Raw genomic sequence first — 12,440 nt, forward strand, 5'->3', positions numbered from 1 at the left:
TGAAACAAGTGCTTTTCTGACTGAAAAGCAGTGCTGCCAGCAGGTAGTAAATTTATGAGCAAATCAATCGTTTCTCTGAATTCCCTGCATTTTTTATTTTTTTTTTTTATTTTTTACCAGTTAAACGTTGAGGTCATTCCTATAATTAAATAGTCAGAAGATGCTCTCTCCAAAGATAAACATTACGTTGTTTTGAATGCAGTGTATATTTGGAGGAAATGATGGTTAGAAGTATTCATAAAGATTTGAAGTACTCGTATTGCCACATATTGGTATCATTATGTTGCTTTCCTTCCCTGACTTGATGGAAGGTTAAAAAGAATAAATAAATAAAAGGCATAGCAGTCCTGTAAGTTCTTTCTGTTTTTACCAAAACTCATCACATGGCTCTACTGTTTCATTTTACTGTCTGACTGAAGACTTCACATGGCTATTCCTAGACAGAATACTTAGCAGGTTTCACTTATTTATTTTTCTTCCTGATAGTATGCAATTAAAACATTACAGTAACTTAACTGCATTTCAAGTTGGAATTACACACATATATATATATATAAACACATCTTGAAAATATGATCTGAAAAGAGGCATCTTAGAACCACCTACACTCATTTCTTCTATCACCAACTGTCATAGACCATTATGAAAGAACTGGTTGAGCAAGGAGTTCTTCTCACTCTTATCCTTTAGCTTTTACTTCTGGCATTGGGCCAGTTAATAAGCATATTAACACACAACCTTCGAGCAAATCAAAATGTCTGTTGGCATTTAACAACGGAGTAAGTCCGCCCAGATGTACTGACTACCATCCCCTTCGTCTCCTGTAGCAGTCTGGCAATGTTTGCCTACAGCATCTCAGCAGTTATTGATCTTGCCTGGAATCGGGAAGGTTATTTGTTCTTCTCTCTTGAATATAAATGGAAATAAAAGCAACTATGGAGAGAAAAGACTGAGTACAGTCTGACTGATGTTTGTAAGAGATACCCTACGAGCAGCAAAAGCTGATGAGGTTTGAGTTATTCACTGGTTTTGCATGATAAAAGGAAAAAGATTGAAATTGTCTGTATACTATGAATAGTGTTTTTAAGAACAAGTTGGGGAAAATAGCATCCTTTAAGAAATGTCATTGTGAGCTGCTGACTTTGTTCTGCAGCTGTTGGTTTGAAGAAAACAAAAAGGTTTTTTTTAAAGAAAAATGGAAGAGAACGAACTTCACAGCATATCCTTTTTACAAGAAGATCCTGAGGATCTACTGGACTGTAAAATTATCTAGCAATGCTTGCAAAAAATTAAGGACAACATGCCCCCCAAGGATACAACACAGCTTTAAATCACTAACAGGATTGAACTAGCTTCCAAAAACAACTAGTGTGGTTATTTCGCTTAGCCTGCAAAAGCAGATGACAGCCTAAAGGCTGAAGAAAACAAAGAAACCAGACACATCCAGTTCTTCAGATTAACAGTTAGAGAGCCTTTTTGGTGGTTCAATGCATCTGAATTATAAGAAAAAATGGAACTGGCCCATGATGCCAGAAGGAAGACTGGTTTTTGTTAATTGAAGGTTGACTCTACTCCGGCAACACTACTGCTGAAATGATCTTCCTTGTTTACTTTAGAGTTTTGTCAGTTTACATAGGGTTGGTTTTTTTTTTGGTTGTTAAAACAAGCTTTTGAGCCTTCTTGTAAGCTGAATGAGAGAATCCCCACATTGTACTGTACCAAGCACTTTCGAAGGAGTTATCAAAGTCAGGTGGTTTAACAAGCAATCAAAGGTGTTTGGAGAGTATCACAGCTGTACACAAACATGAAAGGCGAATCCTTCAGTATATCTACCACCTCTTGACCTCTCTTTTATCTTATGCATTACTAGAAAATTAAATGGCAAGATAACTGACCAGATAACACCTGTGGAAATATAAAAGTAAAATACTTATTGACAAAAGACTTGCAAGATAAACAGTGAGCTAAAAAATTGAATTTGCTGTATAAATATATCCTACACTATTTTTCTCTGAGGAAAGCAAGTTAGATTTACATGAAACTCTGGCACTACATATTACTCCTCTTTTTCATCCTTCAAATCTTTACGGAAGTGATTTTGTTCATCCTCTTCTCAGTCTTTGGCTTGAGAAAGGTTTGCCCATTTCTGTGCATTTTGTCCTGTACAAAATGAGCGCTTTTTATTTATTGACTTGAGGAAAAACAAAGATTTGTCTTTCAAATACTTCATGCTCAGGGGCAATCATCTGCCAAATAACCAAATTCCCCTCTGGCATCAGTTGCGCTGGAAGTGGCTCAGGATATTTCATGTGAACATCTTTTCTAAATTCCTACTCAATCATTTGCACATAGGGCGCAAATACAGTCTGTGTATGGCAGAGCCAAGCTTTTGGCACAGAAGAGACAGGAACTGTACTCACTTATCAACCACAACATTTATCAACATTATTCAACTGTTGCATTTTTACCAGCAAATGGCACACAAATAGCATGTGGATTCCTGCAATTTCCTGAAAGACTTGGTAAAAATTGCCCTCCTTATTTTTTCTTTCAGGTCTCTGTTTGAAAAGCATGGTCCTGCAATAAAAATAATAATAATAATAATAATACAGGCCAATTAGCACTGTCCATGCTAAATTAAAGCCAGTGAGCCTTGTTTGTATCTGTTTCAGATTTGATCTACTGGACAAGATGTATTGCTAAATCCAAAGGAGGCTAAAAGAATATCTGTTTCTTGTGTAGCAAAGATACCATTATCTGTACTTATTGCTGGAGGCATGAAGGGCATGCAGAACCAGCAATGATGTCTGCTTTTGATTTGATACATTCAATTTTCTCAATGATCTTCAGTTAGCTTGTAGCAGCAGGACTTGCATGTGGCACAGAATGGGGTGTTTTGTAATGAATCTCTAATCTGTTCCTTCAAACAGCAAATTTGATGAGGTTTAACCTCTTCCTCGAGTTACATAAAATGAATGTCTGTTGCACACCAGCACCTTTTCCTGACATTTCTCAATGATCGCCATAACTTCCCAGGGAAAGGGTAAGACTCCTGGTGCAAAGAACTATCTATTTTCTTAAAGTCCAGCAACAATAAAAAGTATGACAGGAGTTTCTCCCCAAGACACTCCGAAGGATAGTGGCATTTGTCTCAAATACTCCTCATGTGCAATATTGTCAGACAAAAGAAGGAAGCATATTCTCTCAGAACACCTCTCCAATGTATATCTATCTCCCATGCTCCAAATCCCATGCCCTCGTGTAAAAAGAGTGAGGCTGCAACTGAAATACTATTTCACTTTAAAAAAACTCCTTAATCTTCATGCAGATTGTCTTCCTGTTTTACATTCACATAAAATTATTTTTATTATTATTATTGATTTTTTTTACTGAGGAGCATTCCCAATTTTATTGTATACTTTTATTCACTTCATTTGTATTTAAATACTTAGAATTAATTAATGCTTACATATTCTTTAACAGAAGTAATTTAACTTTTCACAAAAAGATACAAAAGTTGAAGGATTTATTGAGAAAGTCAGATTTGGAAATCTGATGGAACACCTAAGTATTTTCTTATAGAATGAAAACCACAGAAATCTTCTTATGCTTATATCTTATCTAAACTAATAAGGAAAGGAGCCTATCATCTACTTATCTCCCAATGTAATGAAAAATAACCTCTGGATCAGACCCAATCTATGGAGACAAAGCACAGAATGTGATCCTACAAAAATAGATAAACATTCTGAAAGATTTAGATGCAGAAATCAAGAGTTAATCCATGTCCAGAGTCAACTGCAGGTACAAAGTATTTTTACCTGTACTTTTAAAAGGGAAAAGATCAGTACAATTATTCAATACAATTTATTACTTTTGAGCCACCTGAAGAAACTTTTGTAATACTTCCACAGAGAGAATAAAATTTTCCACATATTTCTTATGGCATTGATTAAAGGAGGGTAAACTAATTTCCCTCTATTCCCCCCATCAGCACCAGTTGATATATTTTGATGTTGCTTTCATTTGCAGAAATAAGTCAGGTGTTTGGTTGTAAAATTATATACAGGCATAATTCTTTAGACATTGAGAGTATAGTTGCAACGATCTCAATGCTGCTTGCAAACGGCTTCACAGAGCCAGAAATATTGTCTATATGTTGTACATTTTCTTATAAATTTGCAGCACATATACATTTATATTTCTTATAAATTTGTGAGACAATCTCACTAACTCTTCATGTAATCCGGTCTTACTTTTCTTTTACTCTGCTTTGTTATTGAAAATGTATTTGATGCTGCAAAATGAAAGAACTGAATACTGAGATAAATGAAAGAGACAAATGCCTTGGAGATTGAATTTCTGTGCAGATGCATGGTGTATCTGGACAGACTGCTAATAGCATACCATGCAATGAGGTCTTCTTTTGGGACTAGCTAGAACTGCTGCTCAAAGGAAAAGCACCCACACTACTACTACTTGCAGATATGCCCTCTCCAACTGTTCTGTAGAACCACAAACAAGTGAAACTGCAGGAGCTGGTTGAGAGCCAAATCCTCAGAACAAACAAACCAGCTCCCTCTCAGCTGCTTGAATTCTACTTAATAATATAGCTCAGGAGTTCATGTCAAACACACCAGCTGTTACAATCACGATCAGATATTACTTAGCTCTCATTATCATCCATTCTCCTTTCTAACAGTTTACCAGCTATAGCATCAAACTATTTATTAAGTCTAGAGGCGATCAGGAATTTTTGCTTAAATCAATGTAATGAGCAATAAAGCATTTGTTTAGTTATTTCTAAAGTCAATGCATGAATGCAAAGACATGTCAAATAAATGTGCCATGGGACTAACCAAGCATTTTTTGTTTTGTTTTTTGAAAGAATTCCCCAAGCACACAACCTCCTTTTAGTTATGAAAAAAGCAAAACCATTAAAAGTGTAGAATGTGGTTATGTACAGGTCAGTTCTAAACTCATGTTTTTCAGACCAAAGTCAGGGCTGTGCCTCCTGGTTTCTTAGTAGGGTAGTAGACATTCAAGTTAATGAAAGCTCAAAGAAAAAATACTCACTGTTGAGCTTCAACAGCTACCAATCCACTGAATTAATGTGCGCGGCCACTATTTTCACCTTACATTAGCACAGTAGCCTGAGGGTCTTTGTTATGAGGTACAAAACCTGTTGGTGATGGCAGTAGATGTTGCCTGCTGGGTATGTAGGTGGCAAAGCCTCCACAAGGTCTCAGGTAATTAGAGCTGGGTAGAAGTTTCCAGTCACGGTATGTATACGTGGTGTCAATAACTCCAAAGCAGGGAGGGAAGAGAAGGAACACTGAGTAGCAAAATTTGAATTAAGTATGAGACTGAAAAATGAACATTTCTGTTATCATTCTTTGAAATGTCCTCAGCATTTTGTGTGCAGCCTGTTTGAGAGGCAGCGTTCCACAAAGCAGCTGAGCAAGTAGTAGCATTGAGAGAAAGGGGGCAGAATTATTAGGAATGAGGAAGCTTTTAGAGTATAGGGAACCTACTCAACAGAGATGGCTTTAATCAATGGTGACGGTTGTTGATTGCACTGCAGGAACTTGAGACAGAAACACAAGACTGAGGGGCAGTCTGCTTGCAACAGCAGAAGAGTAGTTTGAGAGGAAAAAAATCTTAGGTCAAGGTTATCTGCAGAATGTGAATCCATAGGGATTCTGTAGTAGTTTTGATGCAGCTAGCACAGAAAGGGAACAGCATTAGGTCTATTACTGTAGTGGTGGTGAAGAGATGGAAATGCTAATAGAGATTATAGACTGATTGTGGGAAACAGTGGAGTTTAGGATAAATCCTAAAACAGAGTCACTGCAGAAAAGCTTAGTTTGCACCAGCGTTCAGCCTTGAAGAGCCAAAGCAAAGCTTCCCATGCAAAGAGATTCTTAAAAGAATAACCATAATGCACTGTTGACATTGAACTAGATGACATCTTGAGGTCCCTTCCAAGCTGAATGACTCCAGGATTATAAAAAATATGCAAGTTAAAAAAAAATCAAAAAACAGCACAAATCAATAAAAACAAAACAAATCATCAAGATCATTTCAGAGCTCTAAAGGAATTAAAACATGACACCCTGAAGTACTGATGCATCACTTACAGTGGCGGCAGATGGATGGGAGGTAGCAAACACGACCTAAATCTTCAGACAGAGCTGTAGAAAATTACAGACAATAGCTGTCTTCTAGTTTCTACTAAGCAGGGAATTCTACTGCCAGTCTGTGAAGATGCTTCAGGAGAAGTGGCATTCATAAAGAAGTGATCAAGCTGATAAAGTATGCTTAAAGTTTCAAACAGCATCAGAAATTAAGCTTCGAAGACATAAAAGGAAAAGTCCTCTTGTTAATTAGTGTCAAGTTAAGTGGAAGGAAGCAGAAGATAAAAGGTGGTCAATTCTCACACTAGTGAGATAAGATCCCCAGAGGATCTATACTGAAACTTACGTTTTCTGATTGGCAGAAGCAGGCCAATACCTTTGTTCAGGTGGACATTCTCCTACTATCAAGATTGCTAAATAATTAATTATATGCTTCTGTATTTATGGAATTTAAACTTTTGCCATGAAGTTATACATCTACATGAGAAGGAGAGCCACATATAAATAGTTACAGTTAATTGTGGAGAGTGTTTAAGTACTGTACCAAGTCAGCAATGTCTTGTGGCCAGCCTGGCAAAAGCAGCCCTAAATCATTAGAATCTGTATCACTATTTCATGTCTTCCACTCGTTAATAAGAAAGCACTACAGTCACTGATGGATGGTTGTTTTAAGTGAGCAATGATTAGGTCTGAAGTCAGACAGGAGGCCAAGATCATCAAGTGAGGTTGAACAGTGGCACTGTAACACCTATTCTAAGTATAGATGTTCCTAAATAGGTATAGCAGTAGATGGAACTGAGGAAGTCCAACACTTATCATCATGAAGTATTTTTTTTCCCTTCATCCCGATCAGGATAAAATTGTGTTCCTTCAAACAGAATATACTGTCAAAGTAAAAAAAATCTGTCACATTTCTACTTCATTCCATGAAAAGAAATGACAATATGAACATCAAGTTGATCGTTATCAACTTTATCTTCCTCCTGTGACAACTGTCTTTAATCCTGGAAAAGTAAAGGTCGTATTATGCAGGAAGAACAGCTGCTGAATCCAAAATATTTTAATAAAAACAACAACAACAAAAAAACCAATTAGTCATCCCATTCAGAAAACAGAAAAGCTTTGAAAGAATCTGGGATCTTACCAGCAGGATCTAAAACTCACAGGCTTCTTATTCACTTCAACATATGGTGGATTTAAGTTTTGTACTACTCATACAACCTGGAATTATCATTAAAAGTTCCATTTATTTCTGCCTGTGCAGTGTATTCCCTGGCTGTGGAACCAACCTTCAAGTAGAATAGTCTCCTTCTTACATAACAAAAGTAATTTTAACAGCACCCACAAGAACCAGCTACCAATCAAGCTGAAGAGCCAGTCAGATCATAGCCAACATAGCTTCACCAAGGGCAAATTGTGCAAAATGACTTTAGTGGCCTTCTACAATGGAGCAACTGCATCAGCGGACAAGGGAAGAGCAACTGATGTTATCTCCCCGGACTTCTGCAAAGCCTTTGGTATGTTTCCCCACAGCACTCTTGTTTCTAAATTGTAGAGAGATGGATTTGATAGATGGACTATTGGATATAGAATCAGCTGGGTGGCTGCATACAAAGAGTTACAGTCAATGGCTCAATGTCTGGCTCAATGTCAGAATTTCCATTTCCAAATGTAAACCAATAACAAGTGGTGGCCCTCAAAGGTCCATACTGGGACCAATACTATTTAATATCTTAATTAAGGACATGGACAGTGGGATTGAGCGCACCCTCAGCAAGTTTGCAGATGACACCAAATATGAGTGGTGCAGTTGACACGTCAGTGGGAAGGGATGCCATCCAGAGGGGTCTAGACAGGCTTGAGGAGTGGGCCCATGTGAACCTCATGAAGTTCAACAAGGCCTAGTGCAAGGCCCTGTACCTGCGCCGGGGCAATCACCAGTATCAGTACACAGTAGGCAATGAATTGCTACTTGGGGATACTGGTGGATGAAAAATTGGACATGAGCCAGCAATGTGCAATTGCAGCCCAGAAAGCCAATTGTATCCTGGGCTGCAATTGTGGCCAACAAGTCAAGGGAAGTGATTCTCCCCCTCTACTCCGCTCTCATGAAACCTCACTTGGAGTACTGCATTTAGCTCTGGGGTCTCCCGTACAAGAAGGATATGGACCTGTTGGAGCAAGTCCAGAGGATAGCCACAAAAATGATCAGAGGGCTGGAGTACCTCTCCCATGAAGAAAGGCTGAGAGAACTGAAGTTGTTTACCCTCCTGGATAAGGCTCCAGGAAGACCTTATTACAGAATTCTATGCTTAAAGGGGGCTTATAAGAAAGATGGAGAGACTTTACAAGGGCGTGTAGCGATAGGACAAGAGGTAATGGTTTTAACCTGAAACAGTGTAGATTTAGATTAGATATTAGGAAGAAATTCTTCACTATGAGGGTGGTGAGGCACTGTCACAGGTTGCCCAGAGAACCTGTGGATGCCCCATCCCTGGGAGTGTTCAAGGCCAGGCTGGATGGGGCTTTGGGCAACCTGGTCTGGTGGGAAGTGCCCCTGCCCAAGGCAGGGGAGGGTTGGAACTGGTCTTTAAGGCCCCTTCCAAGCCAACCCCAATTTTTCTGGTATTTGTAGCTGTTCTACAAATGAAGTTTGGTATTTGACTGCAATTCTTTCTAGCTTAACAATCACAAAATACAAAAGCTGTGACTTAAAGTGTATGACAGTTCTAGCACTTTTAGACATGTCAAATTAATTCTAGCAAGGCAGAAATTCTAGAAAGTTTAATATAATGCATCTTACAGCTCTATTTGCAAGTGAGCACCACAGTTATCAAGACACAAAGTATTCCATTTGTTCATTTTTAAAATTATCCACATTGGTGCTTTTATCTAAATGAACAATTATGTGAGCAGGATGTTTTTAGGAACTACTCAGTATGATAGAATATTCTTTAATCATGATTAGTTAGACTTACAAATGATTATGAAACATACAATATGTTTCAGCTTTGGATCATTACCCGTGGGAATGTAATTCAGAAGTACAAACGATAATTATTTGTGACTCCTTTTACTGAAACATAGACTTCTTTAATTAGGATATTGATAAGCAAGTTTTAAATAGTTAATCTGACAAAGAACAAAATGAACTTTTAACTGAGAGTGTTTCATCCTCCAAGCAACCTGTATACAGGTTGTTCCACTTCCTTAGGAATGTCCGCTGATATAATAGACAAAAGGATGATGTGGGAGCAGCCAGGCTCTGGCAACATCAGTCCTTGCCATACCTGCCAGCAGCACCAGTGGAGGATACACCCACACAACATGGGAAACATCACACTGCTGGACAGCTGCTCTGTCATAGGAATGGTGCATCCAGCTCTTCCCATATGCAGCAGCTGGTTATTGCTTCAGTATCTTAGACTTAGGAAGCAAACCAAGATGTTTCCCCACATCTGATAAATGCAGAGCATTTTTAAGAGATCCACGAGGAAGCATGCCAAGTTACTCTCTAAGACACTACGACAACTCTTAGTTTACGAACATCATTCTGCCTCAGACAGGAGATATCTATCAGAGTAATGAAAACCACTGACTAGTTTGGGCAGTGTCTTTCCCAGTCTGCAAGAATTCAGGACTCTCCTTAGTCATTCATGTCACCTTTGTGTTTAGGAGCCCATTCTACTTTTGTTAATGAGTCCAATCATTTTTAGAATAGACATCATCATCCAGCATCACTTTTCCATCACAAAACATTCCACTTAATAATGCATTATGTGAAATACCTTCCTTTTTTTAAATGTTTTCTCATTTCATCTGCACAATAGAGTTTTATTTGAATATCAGCACTACTGTAAATCCAGTCCAAGAGGTGGTGATAAAACTGCCTCTCTACAGGTGAAAGAATGGTTGAGAAGCAATGACTAGGTGCTATTTAGGAGAAACAATATGCATTGATTGAAGTGAGACTGTGCATTAACAGACACATGATATAAACCATCAACATATAAATGAAATCAACAGCACTGATGATAAATGGCTCAGGCATTCCTTGGCAGACAATTGCTACTTTATTCGATGGTTCACACACAGTCCTCCACCAACTCTTGTTTGCCAAGAAGTATCTTCTGTTTCTGTCACAACCAGTTAATTAAAATGTAGGAATAGGTTATACTGGAAAAGCTCGCTATATTTTATGAGAGGGAGATCTACAGGGAAAGATACAACTATTTAATCACACAGGGAAGAGCTTGCAATTCTAAAGACACCCTTAGGTATGCTTATTTCTGGCTCCTGAGTTACTGGAGGAGGACAAGTGATTTCCTTCAAGAGTCAGAGATGAAACAACAAACAGAGGTAAAACAATATTTAATAAAGGTGAAGAAGCCAGCTACTAAACACCTCTCAATTTTTTCATTTATATTGAGTGAATATGAAATGTGTCTAAGTACATTTTTTTCCAGAAAATTATAAGAGCATGAAAAACTGTATATTTTAAAACATCAATGTCTTTTCAATACCATCTACACTCAGAACAGGATTGTGAGGAACAAACAAGTAAGTCTACTTAACAGGTAAAACTGTCAGCAAAACACTTTCTCCTCATAACTGCTTTGTCTTAACTACATAATGCAGTAGTACCTGCTAGGACAACTTTACCATATTAAGTTTTAACAAAAAACAACACATACACCATAAAATTTAAGATAATTTAAAGAAAAAGGTTCAAAATAGAGCTATATCTAATAGTTTCGAAATTTACAGATGAAAGAAAGATTTAAAGAAATCCAAAGATAAATTCAATTGATGGTTAAAAGACTTTTAACTTGTGTTGATCCCACAGTAAAACATGACTATAATCCACAGACAGGAACAAGAATCTAAACTAGTAAGATTGAAGACTTTTTAATTGCCAAACTAAAAATTTAAAATGTCACAGTACCTGTGACTTAGCATAGCCTTCTCTAAATATATTACAGAAATAATTGCATTTGATAAAGTTCTTACACAAAATCATTTCTTTATCCTTTCCAGAAACCATGACAGGTGCTGTCACAGTACCTTTAAAAGTCATTAAGAAGGCAATAGAGATTAATGAGATATTACTGCTTTAACATGTAAACATACATAAACATACAGTTGTCCTTTCTTTCTTAACTTGTCTTTTCCATGTGAGTTGAAGCTTTAGAAAGGCCAACAGCTTTGTCAGAGGTATGGTTCATATAAGTATATACTCCTAAATTATTTGTGAAGCAGATACCTAATGTCCCAAATCTACAGCTTCCACAGCCCAGTGGCATAGAGGCTCTGCAACTACACACTCCAACATGAAGCCCAGTAAGAATATCCTGGGTATGGTTTCAACTGAGGAAAAAAGTTCACTGAACACTTACACAAAGTAATAGCTTAAAAACTTTAACACAAATTAACACTAATAGAAGCAGTAAGAGCCATTAGACATCTCTGCTGTACAGGCCACGTTTTCAAAGCTCTATATAAATTTAATTCTGATAAATAAAATGGGTTGTTAATCTAAATTAACTACTTATGTAGATGATGGTATTTCAAATAAACCACGTGAAAACATCTTACCTCTTCTCCTGAAAGATAGTAAGCTGAAAGTAGTCCTCCAACAAAACGGATGTTCACTTCAAATACTGAAATTTCTGCATTCTGTTGAAATAAAAAACCACAGCTTTATTCTCTGACACTTTTCTGTAAGAAGAATACTCTCTATTGAAATTATAGGTTCTGATTATATTTACATAGAGTGGTAATTCCAGCTACTGTAGGAAAACATTGGTTTTATTTTTTAAATACACATGCATGCATTAAAATACAACAGTTGTAGATGGCAAAACACTTAATATGTAGGGAAAGCCAATGTTAAGTGATCTTAGAAACATTTTACAGTGCTGTTTCTCTTTCTCATTTTAACAAAACATCCCCTTCATTATTCTCATACTGTTTAACTATTCACCTCTTCCACTTTGACAGGAAGCACTCTATAAATCCATGTAGCTGAGCACTTCCCTGCAGGTGATTCAGAGCTCAAATGCACTCTCAGGTCATATGCCCCACACTACCTCACCTCACACCATCTTGACTCAGACACCTTATGAGAAGTTCTAGGTCAGAATGTCAAGAACATTTCTACATCAATCTAAATGCAGGTTATTCTAAAGTTGGACTTGTAGGTAACATGAGTCAATTAAATGTTAATGATAAAATTGTAATCACAGCATGTATTCACTAGTAAGGAGATGATCTTTCACTATTACAATGACAGATCTTCCCAAG

The 12,440-nt window shown here is 37.3% G+C and overlaps 1 protein-coding gene across 1 annotated transcript in view; it reads right to left on the reverse strand.

Moving 5' to 3' along the window:
* Positions 1 to 12,440, reverse strand: part of MAN1A1 (mannosidase alpha class 1A member 1) — a 141,256-nt gene that overhangs the window by 71,096 nt on the left and 57,720 nt on the right. Inside the window, exon 4 of the mRNA XM_035538628.1 lies at positions 11,733 to 11,813. Within this exon, the coding sequence (XP_035394521.1) occupies positions 11,733 to 11,813 (81 nt within the window). The remainder of the gene's footprint in view (positions 1 to 11,732; positions 11,814 to 12,440) is intronic.

The sequence above is a fragment of the Cygnus atratus genome, chromosome 3 (genome assembly GCF_013377495.2).
Source record: "Cygnus atratus isolate AKBS03 ecotype Queensland, Australia chromosome 3, CAtr_DNAZoo_HiC_assembly, whole genome shotgun sequence".
Lineage (NCBI taxonomy): Eukaryota > Metazoa > Chordata > Aves > Anseriformes > Anatidae > Cygnus > Cygnus atratus.